Source organism: Argentina silus (genome assembly GCF_951799395.1).
Source record: "Argentina silus genome assembly, chromosome: 10".
NCBI lineage: Eukaryota > Metazoa > Chordata > Actinopteri > Argentiniformes > Argentinidae > Argentina > Argentina silus.
Genome location: NC_139664.1, coordinates 14,438,619 through 14,456,428, shown reverse-complemented (window position 1 = coordinate 14,456,428; position 17,810 = coordinate 14,438,619). Strand labels below are relative to the sequence as shown.

Genomic DNA, 17,810 nt, shown 5'->3' with positions numbered 1-17,810 from the left:
ATACCGGTAAAGTGCATGTAATACTTTAGAGATTTAATGCAGTTTTTAATTGGATAGAGGCCCATTATTTTTCAATACAGAAGGGGCAGTGAGGCACATAAAGCTCTTGAATATTTTTGCAAATGGTGTTCAACAGCATAATGATTAACCATGGCACTAAATTTGCCTCACAAAATGAAAAGCAAACTTCATGCAAGGCGTAATTTAATTGTTTCCCTTCACATTTTCTGCCTCCCATTGTTGGAAGCTTAACATTTTCAGAGTCTGCTTAACAGCTGCCTTGTGATGCTTGAGCTGCAACAATGTGACTGACAAATGTTTTGAAGTAGTAGGAGACTCTGAGTGTGTTTTTTGCATCCTCAGTGCCAGGGAATCTACATCATTTCCCCTCAAAGCTGATGCCCTACAATACATTAAGATGTTCATTAAACACTTAATCTAAACATAATTCAGTTAATCTCACATTCCACATGGGGAACTAATCATTTTCTGATCTCTATTGCCGTATCTTCATTGGTCTCTAAATGTGCATCCAAGGGTATGGATAAAAAAACATTTTCGAAAATGTGTCCTAAAATGTCAAGGACATATTACATAGAAATAACTTATAAAAAGGTACAATTATCCCATTGTTATAACATATATAGATTCTCCTATTTGTTGATCATGATCACGTTTTAAAAAAATATGTGAGGCAATGTGACATAAATAAAACCATTAGTTAATGTAGTGTGGATATCATTTCAAAATGTGTGTTTTTGTTACAAGCATTTTTTTTTACAGAATCCATTTGATTCGTCAACCTGAGGAGAATACTGCCATCTGGGCTACAATTAGTGGAAATGCAATCTGGTTCTTCGTGTGCATGGATATCTAGCAGTCATTTGCTGAACACTTGAATAATTTTGCTATGGGCAAAAAAGAGAGAAAAGAGATTAATCTGATTCAAGATATGCAGAGAGGGGACTCTTCACTTTCACTTTCATGTACATTCTTTCAACACCTGTTTGAAGACACCTGTAATGATCCAAAAGGTGCTGCAATATCAGAGAGAAACAGGATGTCATACTTTTAAAGACTCCAAGTGAAAATGAAGGGGATCAATAGGATTAGGGGCAAGTTAAAATTAAATGGCTTTTCTGTTCAAAACAGAAAAAGATGGATGATCAAAAAGAGGAAAAATGAAATAAAATAACAAATAAAAATTGTGAGGTACTGTCAAATGTAAATGTCTCTCAAATGTGTAATATTCTAAGCTATGACCGGAGACAATTAGTGACATGATTGTCATTTCAGTATTACTTGAAAGTCCTGTCTTTATCACAGTTGTTACTAGTACTACACAGGTGACAGTTTGTCCTTATCTAGTGAACACAAAATCAAGGGTGGACATGGACACACTATGGCACTGCAAGGCACACAAAAAACGCCAATGTCTTTCAAAGTGTGGAGAAAGGAGACCAGGTTGTGATTTCTAGGTTAGCTCCACAGAGAGAGAGGTTCAAGCATGGTGTGATGGAGCCTATCATGTGTAGTACAGGAAACAACAATGATAACGACAGCCTTCTAAATCCACTCAAATTGGAACTTTCTTAATTCAGCTTGCATGGAGACTGTTGGAGATGCTGTTGCTGCCTCATTGCTTTTTCTGCTCCTGATTACTCCTGTCATCTTATGTAAATCCTCTTAAGTCACATGTTATTGTTTATTGCAACTGTGAAGGTTAGGTGTTCCTAAGCCCTGTGTGCTTCCTTATCTCACCAGCGCATGCATCTTTGTCTCTCCAATGTGTCTTGTTTTTTTCAAAACACTAATGGATGGAAAAAAGTTGTCGGGACTGATGTGATGTTGACAACAAATTCCACAGTGCACTAAAATGATAATCTTTCCCAGTGGCTAACAATAATTCATGAAAGAGATGCGGTAGCAAGCTCCAGGGATATCACAATGTTGTCGGAAAAGCGGTGTTTTTTACCTACTCAAATTTGACCTATCTGGAACCTCTCATCAACTCCCTTGTTTCTAAGTGATCATAAAGGCACATTGTTTGCTCTCCTCTGAGGTAATGATGGTGGTTGGGGGTCACATGGTGCTCATACACTGTAGGTGGATCACTGGACAGTCAGCTAACCATGTCTAATTGACCATCCCAACAGCACCTTCTGGGGGAGCAGAAGATAGAATAGGCTTGTATAACATGGCAAGTTGTGGATTTCTATTCTAGTTGATAAGGGTCACACTTGGTTGCCTCTATACCTGTGTAGTAACGCTGTACATAGTTTTATAACAACATTGTATTAACGTACATTGCACAGACACATGCAGTGCACACTACATCAATACATGTAATGTGCTATGTAATGTCATGGTAATGCAGTTTGTGTTATTACACAATGGGAATAAAGATTCCTTACTGTATTTCACTTGTGTAATAACAAAAACCTCCCAACTCAATATATACAATTACTTAATTACTATGTAATAACATGTTCATGTTACTAGGATAATTAAAGTACAACTGCGCATGAATAGGGGCAGCATAATGTGTGTTGCCGACAGAGGTTGCCCCTACCCACTAGTATATTTTTTCGACCTTATGAGATTATAGAACTGGATGTAGAGTATCACATCTAGATCTGTGGTGAAGGTGTATCCAAACACCACAACCACCCATTGTGCTACAGTATTTACTCAAAGCCACAGCTACATCTTGAGTAGAACAGAGGTGTTTGAACATAATGTCAAAACACTGTCAATTATTCCCTACCCATCAGGCATAAGGTTAATCATCATCTCAGTAAGGATACTGAATGGCAGAATACAAGTAGGTGGAGTTGTTTACATTCAGGAAGCCTACTGTGAGGTTTTTGAGAATTAGGCCTAGTAATTTGAAGCTGAACCATCTCTTCAGTATGCTTTGTATGGCCAAACCCACGTGCTGAGTTGAGAAGCAAAGATGCAAAAGTGCAAGCTGCTGCTCTGTGTGCTTTGCTTACTGGTCCTGTGCCATGAGTAAGAAAAAATCTGGAAATCTTCAATTTGCATTCCAGCTGCAAATGCAGTGAGCTTGTCTGTCTTCAAACGTTATACAATACGATTATATATATAATATATAATAAGATGTTTATGAAACGTTATTTGGTTTACCTCATGTCTTACCTCATGTTCTAGAAACGTCAAAGTGGAAAGTTGAACGTTTTTTCCTCATCATTAATCATTTGCTAGTAGAGGGCAATAAAGTGTAAAGTGTAGGCCGAGCTGTATGGAGATAGGCAGACCTCTCTGCACGTTCACTTCTTCTAATCTGTGTTCTCTGAGCTCCAACTAGCTCCATTAAGACTAGACTTCTATATTCTCACCGGCAACTTGTCGAGGCTCATACAGTAGGTCTACATCGTGCTGACATCTGGAAAAGTTTAGGGGAAAAAGTGTTTTTTACTGGCCTGTCTCAGGGGCGCTGTGAATCGGTTTGGGAAATCTGTGTGCAAGAGCAAAGCTTCGAATGCTGTTACACTACCAAGTGTTTGTTTGAACAACAGATCCGTCTATTGAAATACTTTAGCTGGATATTTATCATCTGATATTTACGTCCAGCACTACATACCAACGAGAATGTCGAACCAAAGCAGGATTCTCATTAAAGGGGGAAAAGTTGTTAATAACGATTGCTCGATCATCAGCGATGTCTATATTGAAGACGGAATAATTGTTGACGTCGGATTAAACCTTGAAATACCGTCGGGAGTCAGAGTGATAAATGGCACCGACAAACTGGTGATACCTGGTGGAATTGATACCCATACCCACATGGAGTTGGCATTCATGGGCACCAAAGCAGTAGATGACTTTCATATTGGGACTAAAGTATGTACCTGTATTTTATAGTTTAGCCTACACTTTAGCCATCATTATATGTATAAAAATAATAATTAAAGTTATTCATTGTCACTTATTTTGTCTGAACAGAAGGTAGATTTCAAAAGGTATGTCATATAAGGCCGGTTCAGACAAATTCAATATATATTTTAAATGTCTTTATTAAATATAGTCTCAATATTCTTCCTTCAAAATGTTTCAAAGAGTGAGATACATTACTATCATCCTCTTTCTGTATTTCATCAACCCCAACTTTATGTTTTTCAACAACTCTACCTGCTTGCTGCTATGAACTCTTATCTAAATACTGTACAGCAACACAAATATGCATTCCTTTTCAGAACCCTAACCCTAGTCCCCCTTATCATCACCCCCTATTGAAACCATAACCTTATAGCCCCCCAGCCTTATCTCCTCTTTCCCAAACCCCCTAACCCTCCCTGTGTCCTCAGGCTGCCTTGGCAGGAGGGACCACCATGATCATCGACTTTGTCATCCCCAAGAAAGGCACGTCTCTTCTGGAGGCCTATGATACGTGGAGGAGCACTGCGGACCCCAAAGTCTGCTGTGACTATTCTCTCCATGTGGCTGTCACATGGTGGAGTGACCAGGTTAAGATTGCACAATCAATACAACATTTTCTTCTCACAACATAGGAATGTTTGTTTTTGTGTTTGGGCCATTAAAGCGTGACAATGAACTCACTGGAGAGCTGCCATTTATGTCAATTGTGGGTCATAATGAAGACACATCACTTCATGCAAGAAAAGCAACAAAAAGACCCATCTTTAACTACTTAACCTTTTGGCATACTCCTTCTAGGTCAAGAAAGAAATGGAGACTTTGGCCCAAGACAAAGGTGTCAACTCCTTCAAGATGTTTATGGCATACAAGGATGTCTTCATGCTCCATGATAATGAGCTGTATGCTGCATTCTCTCAATGCAAAGAGATAGGAGCTATAGCTCAAGTGCATGCAGAGAATGGAGACCTTATTGCAGAGGTGAGTAAGTGCAAACATACTGACTTTAACAGTTTATTCAGTGACAGTATTATTTTCAAAACACGTATATCACCGACTGTAGTTGTAATTACAATTTAGTTGGAATGATTGCATTTAACATGTCCCTTTGTAAAACCTTCATTTGGTGGTCTGTGAATGAGCTCTATAAAAAAGGGAGTACTTGTAGAAATATTCAAAGTATGTCCACACATGTGTATGCATTCAAAACATATCCCAAGAGCAAGGACTGACCACATGCATTCGAGGTATCCCAACTTTAGATCGGAAATGCAATTTCTGCATTATCCCTTTTTGCAACCTAAGCAAAAATGGTACTGGTTTCTGAAAGGGTAAATATTGGCTCTCGGTGTAGTATTGTATTCCAGAGTTCATCACCAGTTATGGTGAATGTTTAACCTTGACGTTGGCTAATACATGACAGACAAGTCATGCAAAACAAATGTTTAACATTTTTGTTTTTAAGTGATGAAAAGTTTGGCCATCTCACTAAAGTAGGAACATCTCACTAAAGTGCAGGACGAGTTTGAGTCAACATACATTGCAGACAACATACACCCTAAGTGGTGTAACTTTCACAGGAAGTTTAGAAATAGTTGTGGACTAGTTTCTCATAAGTATGCAGTACAGGTATGTGCTTCTTTCTGAACCCTGGTCAAGCTGGACCACAGTAGGCTCTTGTGTCCATTCCTTACAGATGTGGACTGCTATTTCTGAAATTCTGAAAGCAAATGAATAGTCTTATCTACTGCATATGTACAGTATTTTGCTATCTACCAAACAACTGTATTTAACCTTGTTTATAAATACAGTAAGAGGCATATTGCTCCTTATGGCAAAAAACATCAAATTATCTTATATCATCTTATCGTTTTCACTCATAGAATAACACTTACGTTATCAATTATGTAATAAACAAGCTTCCTAAAACAAAGCTAACATACATTTCTGTATTTAACCTTTATTTAGGCAGGGCGGTCCTACTGAGACTGAGGTGTTCATAATTACAAACATAATACAGTTAATTACATATCAATTACTACTAAGTCAATTTACACAATATATTTACACAATATAATCAATTAAAACATGGAAATTCCTTGGATGACAGATCCTTTATCAAGGTCTTAAACTGACCAAGTGACACAAGAGAATCTAATTTGACTATGCTTTGAAGGTCGTTGCAAGTATGTACTCGGGCCTACGAAACACGTGGAACTTAGAGGGTTAGTCCAGCTAGGGACCTTCTTTAGTACTCTGCAGAGAGTTTAATTCTTAAATAATTGCCCTTCTTGAAGTCAAAGACTCCCAACCCCCAAACTGATACAAAAGACAAAGGTGGGTGTGGAAACTAACCCAAAATGAAATTGTGTCACCATAGTCAAGGACAGGGAGGAGCGTCGCCTGGACAATCTTCCTCCTATTCTCAAAGGTGAAGCAGGACTCATTTCTAGACAAAAAAAAGATTTAATCTCTTAATTTTTTTTTGCAGTTTTTCAACATGCGTATCAAAAGACAGTTTATCATCAATCCAAATGCCCAAGCATGAAGGACTTTTAATTTTGGGCTCCTTTCAGGGTACAAAAGTACAGCTCATTGTAATCAATATTAAGGGATTTAGAGAAAAACAAACCTAGTTTTGTCCTGATTCAAAACCGTGCTGAAGGTCAAGAATGGCCTGCTGAGATGAGTGGGCACAGGAGTAGACAGCAGTACCATCAGCATTTAGATGTAATTTACAATTGTTCAAGGACAAACCAACATTATTTATATAAATGCTTTACAGCAGTGGACCTAGAATCAAAGCTTGCGAAAACACCTTTTAATATTTAGAAAACTACACTGAACTCCATCAGATGAAATACATTGAGTCCTAGATGTCAATATACAGTTGAGGGCTGCACAATCCTGTTTCTTATCCAGAGAGATCACAGGGGAAGAAGCAGAGATGGTGCGATGTCCAGTCCTAAAACCTGACTGTTGCACATTTAAAATGCAATTTATTGTTAAAAAGGACCGCATCTGAGAATTGATCAAGAACTCCAATATTGTAGCTACTATAAACAAGAATGCCTCAAGGCAGGGCGGTAAATTATTCAAATGGAATTTTGCTGGGATCACCCCCCTTATGAAGAGGGAGTACATTGGCTACCTTCCATTCTTTGGGAATGGAACCAGAGAGAATTGTCATGTTAAAAATATGAGCCAGAGGTTTAGCTATAAAGAGGGCAGAGAGTCACAGGAGATATGGATCAAGCATGTCAACCCCTGTCCACTTTTTAACATCAATCTAACACAACTCGTCAAACACTTCCTTTGTAGAAAGACAACCAATGGAGAACATAGGGTCATGGTTAGCCAGAGGGGCCGCTATCAGGCTTTCAGTCTGAACAGGATACCTAGCCAAGCTATCAGTCTGATCAGGAATATTTAAATCATTGTTTCTTTTTCTTTTTTTATTGTAAAAGGTATAATGTCAGGGCCAACCTAAAGCCATGTTGAGTATCTTGTTTAATGCGTTCAGAATTGCTATGGGAACGAACGTGCATTCTTTTGACACTGGTATGACATAAACAATTTAGCCTTTATATTGGTAGTTGGATAACTGATCATTTGTGAAATATATTGCATTATTTTTCTTAACCCACCGTCACTCCTCATCAGGAGACACCTTTATTATACTCATCCATACATTGGATATTTATTATGTATTTATTATACATTAGTATGTTACTATACTGCACATTCATTATTGCCTTAAGCATTTTTTTCAAACCTTTGAAAGAAAAGTTATTTTCTTGCAATATTAGGTCCATGATAAGTGTTAAAGTTGATTTGGTCATGTCAGTGTTGGCTTAGTGTTGGCATCTGCATGCTTTGAACTGAACTGTTTGTTCTTTGTCTAAGAGTGCAAAGGTTGTGGCTGGACTATTTGTTTTGTTGAGCAAATGGCTGTACTTGAAAAAGCCCTTCTCAATTCATTATCAGTTCAACTAAAAGAACAAGGATCAAAACTCTTATCATTTTTGACTGACTATGATTGATGAAGGAGCATTAAAGACAGTCATGTATTTAGTGTATATAATATACTTATAGTCAATTTAATTCAGGCATATTCTAGTTCTTCTTAATTTCTACATTATTTTACAAAAGTGGGGTCTATAGAATTACCACTAGAGGACAGCAAACGCCCATTTGCTGTCTGTACCAAACACAGTCAGAAAAACTGCAGGGAATATACTGTACATCAGTTGTGAGAGTGTTTGCAGTGATTTTCCAACTCCTTGTATTTTGTCTGAGGAATCCTCTGTCGATGCCTATTTCTTTGTTGTTGTGTGTTCCCAGGGGGCTAAGAAGATGCTGTCCCTTGGCATCACAGGCCCTGAGGGTCATGAGTTGTGTCGTCCTGAGGAGGTGGAGGCGGAGGCCACCCAGCGTGCTATCACCATCGCCCACGCTGTCAACTGCCCACTCTATGTGGTCCACGTCATGAGCAAGTCTGCGGCAAAGGTGGTGTCCAATGCACGCAGAAATGGTGAGGGGGGTTTCCTCATGGCCTGCTGTGAGGAAGTGTAACAAAGGGGACCTGTATATCTTTACCAATACCCACTGAGTGTGTGTGTGTGTGTGTGTGTGTGTGTGTGTGTGTGTGTGTGTGTGTGTGTGTGTGTGTGTGTGTGTGTGTGTGTGTGTGTGTGTGTGTGTGTGTGTGTGCGCGTGTATGTGTGTGTGTGTGTGGTATGAGAGGTTGACTGGACATGTCATGGATGATTTTGAGTATTATGCTGCTTTTTCCCAAACAGGCCATGTGGTATTTGGGGAGCCAATTGCAGCAGGGCTTGGCACAGATGGCACACACTACTGGCACAAAGACTGGGCTCACGCTGCCAGCTTTGTCATGGGCCCACCACTGAGGCCTGACCCCAGCACCCCTGGCTACCTCATGGACCTACTGGCAAAGTATGTGGAGCTGCTACTAACCAATCAGATCAATGTTTCTCCCCTTCTTCAATGAGTATGGTATTGTCTGCAATGCATGACAGTGGAAAATAAATGATTGACATAGGAGATTAATTTGAGTGATTTGCTTTTCTTCTTTCAGTGATGACCTCAGTGTAACAGGCACGGACAACTGCACCTTCTCTATCTGCCAGAAAGCCCTGGGGAAGGATGACTTTACCAAAATCCCCAACGGGGTCAACGGAGTTGAGGATAGAATGTCTGTCATCTGGGAGAAGGGCGTGGTCAGTCCCATTATTCTGTAGTGCATACGGCAAGAAAAGTCATCCTTACTGCATCTTATACTGCAACTCATTCCCAGAGCGTTTCCTGCTCAGGTCACATGGTCAGGAAAAAAGCCCTGGTCCTCATACTGCCAGAAATTAATGAAGAGATATATATTACACATATATATTATAGTTAGAGGAGAATAGCATATACAACAATTTCTGCCTTTCAAGAATGTTTTGTCAGATGTACCTGTCAAAATGTATACCATCATGGTGTTCAGTACAGTATGTTGTGGCTGGCCATCTTTCTTTCCTTTCCCTTCTTGTGAGGAAAATATTTCAGCCTGGTGACCCTTAGATCATTGAAGAGATTTGCTGTGTAAAATGCTGCCCAAAAATGACGAGATTTGATATTTGGAGTGCAACTGTACAGTTGGTGCTTTCTGCACAGTTAAGCATTGACCTTTTGTCCACTCATTTTGTTAGGAAGTTTAGTATGGAATTGTCCTTTATCGGCAGGTTATTGAAACTCTGTATTTTGTGTAATTACTTTCCTCAGCATAGTGGGAAAATGGATGAAAATCGATTTGTAGCAGTCACCAGCAGCAATGCAGCAAAAATCTTCAACTTCTACCCCCAGAAAGGAAGGATTGCCAAGGGCTCTGACGCTGATGTGGTCATATGGGACCCAAGCTTAACCAGGTGAGACCATGGTGAAGACCAATGGAGAAATGTATCAATTCATTGGTTTAATTTAGTTATGATGATGATTTTTTTTTATTATTATTCATGCAAACACATTCTTAAGATTTTAAAATATACATTCTCTATAGAATGTCTAGAATAGTAGTACAGTATGTCTCGAAAAATAGTATTCTTCGATGTGGATACTGTTGTGAGTGTAAACAGCAAAGAGCAGGTCATTGTCAATGTACTTGGCTTCGAGCTTTTTATCACTGCTATCAAAATCTTCAACTGCAGATGGTGCTGAAACATTTAGAAATCCTGAAAGCCTGTCTTCAGGGGGCATAACATTTGTCTAAATAAGATAAGCATTTCAGTCGTAGCTATGCTGTTGATGTGAAGGATGAGGAAGATGTACAGTATCTTTGATCTACAGAAATAGCCCCAATACAAACTGGCCGAGATGGACCATACGCTGTAGCTGATTGACAACATGCTCAGTAAAGTTCACCTAACTATACAGTAAATCACTGGCTGTCATGACTGCAACATTAAGCATATTGAAATAGTCTCAGACTCCCCCCACAATGAGTTGACACCATCACTGTGTCATCTGTGTAATTTTGTATAATTAGTGTTCAAAGGATTGGCCAATTTGTATCTGTTATTGGTGATATTCCAATGCGCATACTGTATGAGTAATGTTTTTGAAAATTAGATGAAGGGTTATGAATAGACCATCTTTGCCTCTTTAAAAAAAAAAAATCATGAAGCAATTTAACATGCTTATGTAAGCACTGATGCTATATGCATCCGTGAGGTAGAAATATTTGTTGCGTTGTGGTCATATTATTTTTTATGAGTTTTACACATGTTATCATAATGTGGGACCAGGATGTCTCTGGATGGTTTATGATACAGATTGAAATAGCCTTTTTTATAAAAATCCTTAAAGCTTGATCAAATGTTCATGACAGTAGACATACAGTAGTATAATAGTATTATTCCTAGAGTAGATGTGGACATTGTGTATCCTCTCTCCCTCACACACAGACACAGCAACACAGAGATACTGTATGTCCCTTCAAGTTCACATGCACACACACACACACGCACTGTAAGGTACTGTACAGACATCTCCCAAGCAGTGAACTCCGTTTGCATGCAAGGAGCCAGCAGTAGCAGACCAGGCTTATATAACCCAGCACGGCACTGCTCTCTTTACTATAGAATCTGGGCTAAGTCCCTCAAGGCAAATAACAAATTGCTGATGTGAGCTGGGAAAGGAGTATGAACACCAGTGTAATTTGCTGCAAATGAATTTCATGATAATGTAAGACAGGCTCTTATATTATCACTTGTATAAGTGTGGCTCGGACCTCCTGAATATTACTTGGAATGAGAGCCTTTTGATTCATACCCTGGATGGCTGAATCATCTCATATTTCAATATTTTTAGAATACCAGGATTTTGTAGTTGTAGTTTCACGTAAAATGTACAGTACACTGCACTGAAGGAGTGTTGATGTTTTAGTGTGGTTCAGGCTTGATGTTTGATTGTTGTAGCTGTGAATTCATCTGTGAAACTGCATAATTAATTACCCTTCGAGTAACTGTTGCTTAAAAACATCCGGGGCCCAAGGCAAGAAACAGTTATGTAATGGGAGGAAGCTCAGTCTTTGGTTTTATGTGTCATAATTAGGCTACTTATGAAATTATGAAAGCTTACTGCAAATTGTCCAAATTCTATTTACTTTTTAGCCTAGAGTTCTATGCTTTAGTATGTTATTGCTACAGAACTATACATAAAAACTGAGTGGGTGGACGATTATCTGGCATCAAAGCATTTATCATGTAGAGATCAATACATTTCACAAATAATTTGAATTGCAAGATTAGCATTTCCCTTACTGATACAGTGTGTCTGTCTCTCCGCAAAGTTAAAGGTTTACTTTCCGACACAGCATTTCTTAGATGAAAACTTGAAAGTGATGCCTGTCAACTGTCTCTTAACTTAAATTCCTCATTTAGATTTACCAGCCAGTTTCAGCTCGAGGCATATGGCTGTTATGTCAGTATGCCTGAGCAGCAGCATTATTTTGCTATGCTTATGCAGCATTTCTCAAAGAACTGCCACAATAGTGCCATAAGAAAAACACTGAAAATATTTAGACACAATTTATTGACAGAAACGATTTCAGGATTAAATGCTTAGTAAGCGTTTTAGACAAGAGAATGCCTTGTGCTAGTAGTTGTAAACTTGCCACTCATTCTCCTGTAATGTATTGGTACTGCATTGTGTGGGGGACTGCCTTTGTCTGAGTAGGAAGATATCTGCCAAAACCCACCACCAGGCCTGCGACTACAACATCTTTGAGGGCATGGAGTGCCACGGTGTTCCAGTGATGACCATCTCCAGAGGGAAGGTGGTGTATGAGGCCGGGCGCCTGCACACCACCCCAGGAGAAGGCAGGTTCATCCCCCGCCAACCCTTCTCCGAGTTTGTTTACAAACGAGTCAATCAAAGGGAGCAGGTCAGTCTGTCTGTCTGGGTCTTGAGTTGAATTTTTTTCCTTACAGTACTGTATGTATTTTTGAGGGGGAAAAGAACAGCTTCTGTCTAACAAGCTTTTGAATTGAATTCCTTGTTTTTCAGGTGGGCCAGCCATGTGCTGTGGCCAGAAAGCCTTATGATGGTGAAGTCATAACCTTAGGATAGAACGGGACTCATTAGGAAAAGGACTTTGACCACTATACTGTATTAAGCAACAGATCTTAAAGATCTTAATCTGTAAATGAGTACATCCATTTTCGGACTTTTTTTGTAAAAAAAAAAAACACTGTACAGTTTAGCTTTAAAACATGATTAATACTATAATTTTGATCTCATGGATAGCCTATGAAATTCAGAGTGGTTACATTTTTCCAGCCCCATCCCCCAGCTGTTCACCAAAAAAGCAGTGGGGAGCTCCATTTGTTATTGTTTGAATTACAGATTACACCTTTAAGGATATGATAAGTGCTCTCTCAATTTTCAAGATGACCACCAGTCTCTGTATTTTGAAATATAAATAAATATAAATGATATCATTATATTATAAATGATTTGTAATTGTTCTTTGTCATCTATGCTTGTGCTGGTGACCATTCTGTTTGGGGCAAAAGGAATTGTTCAACTCTATCCATCCATCCATGTACATGATGTTGAGGATGACAATTATGTCATCATTTTGATGATGATGATGATGATAATGATGATGATGATGATGATGATGATGATGATGGTGGTGATGATGATTGTGACAACTATGATGACGACAATGATGACGGGTGCTTGTGTCACCTCGCTGCAGCTGTGTGAGTTCTTGTACTCCTTCCTCACAGTAAAAAAAAAAAAAAAAGGTCCTAGCACTGTTGTCACATAGCATCATACAGTGAGAATGTTTTCTATTAGGCTGGCATGCTGGCGTGGCATTGAGCCGCTGGGCCATTTCAGACATAATGTGAGTTTATCAGGATGCCATGGGTCAGTGGCAGCATGTTGAGTCAGAGTCAGCCCACTCATCCCTGTGCTCTGTCACTGTGCCCTCTCCCATGGTGAGGTGTGGGGCAACCAGTCACTCCTACTATTGGAACAAGACTGAAACAAAGTCACATGACCTAATATGCAAATGACTGTAAACATTTAAGGTCCCTTTCAGTTCCCAAGCTAAGTAGAGATTTACAAGTATTATCAAAAGGCTAATGTTAATTTAAAAACGTGATCATTTTTTTCTCTCTAGTTTCAACCTTGGAACAATCATTTGGTCAATTGAACATCCGTATTTCACCATCAAAGATTGACAAATGACCTGACTCTCAGCATCATTTGAAGGATGTGTCAAAACAAACTAGAATCAATATATCGTATGTTGCATGATGTATCAATCAATCATCAATGTAATGTATGGAATGGAATGAATAGGGTGTTTGACACCATTCCTTATTCTGTTCCATGCATTATTTAACAGCCAATCAGAGGGCTGTATTTAACAGCAAATCAGAGGGATTGATATTACAGCCAATCATTGGGCTGTATTTAACAGCCAATCAGAGGGCTGGATATTACAGGCAATAATTCAAAGTAGCTTTAGTTTGACAAACTATATTTCCCTCAAAGGTAGTTTTGGTGTAGTTTAACTCCTTCAATTGTAAAGTAATTTGGTTCACTACATTTTCTGAGTAGCTTCCCCAACACTGGGCCTGAAGCACAAATACCAGGCCACCTTTGACACACTGGCATAGAGGGACGAATAGCAAATGTAGGTACAAACCACAATGTCTCACACACACACACACACACACACACACACACACACACACACACACACACACACACACACACACACACACACGCACACACGCAAACACATTGACTAAAGACCACACCTTCTATCAACATCATTAACTCAGTCTAGTCATTGTACAGTGACCGCACATTACAACAAGCAAAGAAATAAACAATAGAAACGGATCATGTCCTACTACAATCTCTCCTACAACCTCACAGTGCACTACTACTTCTCCTGTGTGTGAGCCTGCTGAACAAAACACACACGCACAGACAAGTAGGCAGGCACACGCACACACGCACGCACGCACGCTAAATGCACGCACGCACACACATACGCACGCGTACACACACTTGAGTCATTGAGATGGGCATCAGCCAACAGAACAGCAGAAGGCTGGGCCAGGCCAGGCCAGGACAGGAGGCTACATAATGTATGATTATATTAGGTTCAGTAGACAGGAGGTAACGCTGTGATACATCAGCTGCCAAACACTGTGGAGGAACCTGCATCAGTAGGAAATGAGATAATCATATCTGACTGTTCTGTGGAGAAAAACTGTGTTCTTTTTCTTCTGTGTTTTTTTGCTTTACAGTCTGCTGTGTTTGAGTCCACTCACACTCCTGCTTGCATTCATGTGAAAATGTCTAGATTTATGGACATATTCTATCTCTTTCACTCTTCTCTTCCACTAAGCATGTCAACCCCCATTGTTTTGGTCTGTCAGAAAGAGCCATTTAGTCCCTCTTCTGGTTGTTTTAGGTTTTACACACACACACACACACACACACACACACACACACACACACACACACACACACACACTACATCTACATCCACATCCACATACTGTATGTTTGCTTTGAATGATGTCAGCAAAACTATCCTTGTCTTTTTTGATATACATTAAAACCTGAAACAGTCACACTTCGCAGAGTTTTGTATTCTTATTGAAGATAGTTGGAGCATCACACAGTTGGACAATTACACTGTGCACTAAAGCGATACTCATCCAATTCTCAATGTGCTAGCGTGGCAACCATTTAAAATAACATGTTTTAATAAAGATTATGCAGAGGTTTAAGGTAAGACATATGACAGGTGCAAGCACTTTATCTCAGTATTAATCTCCCCGAACATTGACCATTCAATAATAACTCAATTTCAGTTTTTTTGCTTATTTAGGTATATACTCTACTGTATCGTATGCCATCATCAAAAGAAAGAAAGAAATGGTCTTAATGTAATAAGCTTTGAGAGCAATTGAAGTTCTGATAAACTTTTATCCATTTTTGCCACAATGTTCTCACTGTTTGAATTCACATCAGCAGAACATTGCAATGTGGACACACCATGGTAACCATTAGCCTGACTGAACTGTTATGCAATGTAATTACATAACAACAATTATTACTTTACATGATTTGTGATTATGCTCAAGAAAGAAAGAAAGAGACAATATAATATGTGCTAAAACAGTTTTTAATGTATCACAGTACACAAATGGATATCATGTTTGAAACAGAAAATCTAGTTTCCAGAAAATACTTTCAATTCCTCCCGCAACAGAACATCTAGTTTCCTTGTTGAGAAGAGTCCTCCCCCTGTGGTCGGAAGAGTATTGGACACCAGAAATCTGGCTGATGAGAAAAGTATAGGTTGATTAAACAGTACTGTAAAATAACAATAAAATAGATCTTTGCTGTTTCCCATATTTTCTGATAAATGATGTCAATTGTCAGTGCTGATTTGAAAACGAACACCCTTAATATTTTGAGTACCTTGTTGATAAGTGATCTCAGGCTACTTTCCTCAGCCCTCTCCTTCCTCTTGGATCTGTTCCTCAGGATCTTTGCATGTAGGTACTCCACCCTCTCCTCAGCATTAGCAGAGAAGAAATGCTCACACACTGCCAGCCTGAGCTGTGTGAGTTTGGCAGACATCATAGCCATAATGATAAGGGCAGTCAGGATCATAGCCAGGGGCAGTATAGACTCATAGAGCAGCAGTTTAGGTTTAGGAAGGCATTTCTTCTCAAATAAGGCCACAGAGTAGGAGAAATCTCTCCTTTTTGTCTCCTCGGAAATTCTCACACCTATTATAGATGTGTCCTCCTGAAACAATGATGCCAGTTAAGTACAGTATAAACCGACAAGCGGGTACTATTTGTGGATTGACCTGGGGAAATGAATGCAATAGACCTATCCCATGTTACAGGGACTACTACAGATCTTTATCCCATGTTTTCATTTACTAGAGATCTTGTCATGAGTTTTTAACATACTTACTTTGATATCCATAAGTAAGGGAACATTGAAAGGTTCCAGCTCCTCCAGCTTGGTTTTTATCACTTCAGCGAAATAGTACATAAGTGTATCAACACCTATGAATAAGGCCCAGGTTAGAACATGAGTGACGACTGGAATGCTGAACTTGCACATTGTCTTTCCTTCCTTGGCTGTAAGATGAGTGGAGGAGAAGGTCATGTAGCGTCTAGACTCCTTCGCTGTGAGGGGGAGAACCTGAGGTCGTCCCCCTGCCTTCTGCTTCTCATCAAAATGAATGAATTTGTTGGTTATGAACATGTTTTCAAATTTCTTATTTTGACAGTATTTCCTTAAGTGCATTGCTGTAAAGACCATGAGTAGGAGGAAACTGAAGACAGGGAACACTCTTTGACCCACAGAAGACACAGTGTTCATAGCATTCCGGATGCTCTCTGCGTTTTCCTTCAGAGCCTTCTCTGTTCCGAGAAGTTTCTTCCTTAACTTCTCTGAGTCCACTTTTGATGTGACCTTCAGATCAGAAACCAAAGTCACCACCCCATAGTCAGTGAACGCTCTGAGTATGTCACCAACCCATTTCAACATGTTCACATAGTTACTGAGTGGCGTGGTGTCTAGGGACACCCTCTTAGCCTGTAAGTTGCACACCATGCTCCTGGTCAGCCCAGTGAGGTTCTCTAGTGTGTTCTTAATGTTCTTGAGAACCACCAGGCTCGTCCCAGCTGTGATGAGCAGGTTCCTGCTCTGCTTCATACCACAGGAGAGCACAAACAGTACCCCAAAGCACCGTATTTGTTTCGAAAGGAAGAGAGATGCCATCACTATTATCCAGCATGAGCCTGCAATCCCACTGGCCACCAGTAGGCCATAGTCCAGGGCATAGCGGAGGTAGAGGAGGATGAGGGAACACAGGAGGAAACTGAAGGTGAAGCAGGTGATGAAGAGTAGTGTGTTGTCTCTCCAACCCTCCCTGTTGTTTGTTGCATAGATCTGGACAGCAACAGACCAGGTACGGTGTATGGTCTGTCTCAATAGAGCGCATGTGATTTTCATTATTGATATTACCTGAGAAGGGTAGGAAAGGTGTCTGATCACATATAATGGAATATTCCAAAAATCACCTCTCAATTCAAGGAAGATGGATATCATACAGTATAATGATATAAAGGTGTCTGCCATGAATGACAGTTTGTTTTACACTGTACTGTAGCTGTCTGTTGACTATCCTACATTTATTGTATTTATCCAACCTTTCATCATAAACGTGTTCTTCAAAGATTACTCTACCTTACTTTATTAAGTTTAGTTTTACAGGGACAATGCACATTAATAGAAATGACTGTAAATGTGTCAGTCTTAGCCAATTACTGGAGCTAATCATGGTT

General features: G+C 39.5%; 2 protein-coding genes across 2 annotated transcripts; one reads left to right on the top strand and one right to left on the bottom strand.

Annotated features, from left to right (window-relative positions):
• Positions 1 to 3,612: 3,612 nt before the first annotated feature.
• On the top strand, positions 3,613 to 12,528 carry dpys (dihydropyrimidinase; the record flags this gene model as incomplete). Its single annotated transcript, XM_083679422.1, has 9 exons — positions 3,613 to 3,864; positions 4,329 to 4,487; positions 4,699 to 4,878; positions 8,242 to 8,431; positions 8,700 to 8,856; positions 8,999 to 9,140; positions 9,685 to 9,827; positions 12,136 to 12,343; positions 12,466 to 12,528. The coding sequence occupies 9 exons, from the start codon at positions 3,613 to 3,615 to the stop codon at positions 12,526 to 12,528; spliced, it is 1,494 nt and encodes a 497-aa protein (XP_083535548.1).
• A 3,086-nt stretch (positions 12,529 to 15,614) lies between these two features.
• dcstamp (dendrocyte expressed seven transmembrane protein) lies at positions 15,615 to 17,478 on the bottom strand (the record flags this gene model as incomplete). Its single annotated transcript, XM_083679421.1, has 3 exons — positions 15,615 to 15,780; positions 15,922 to 16,254; positions 16,429 to 17,478. 3 exons carry the CDS (start codon positions 17,476 to 17,478, stop codon positions 15,715 to 15,717), a joined length of 1,449 nt encoding a protein of 482 aa, XP_083535547.1. The 3' UTR covers positions 15,615 to 15,714.
• Positions 17,479 to 17,810: the final 332 nt, after the last annotated feature.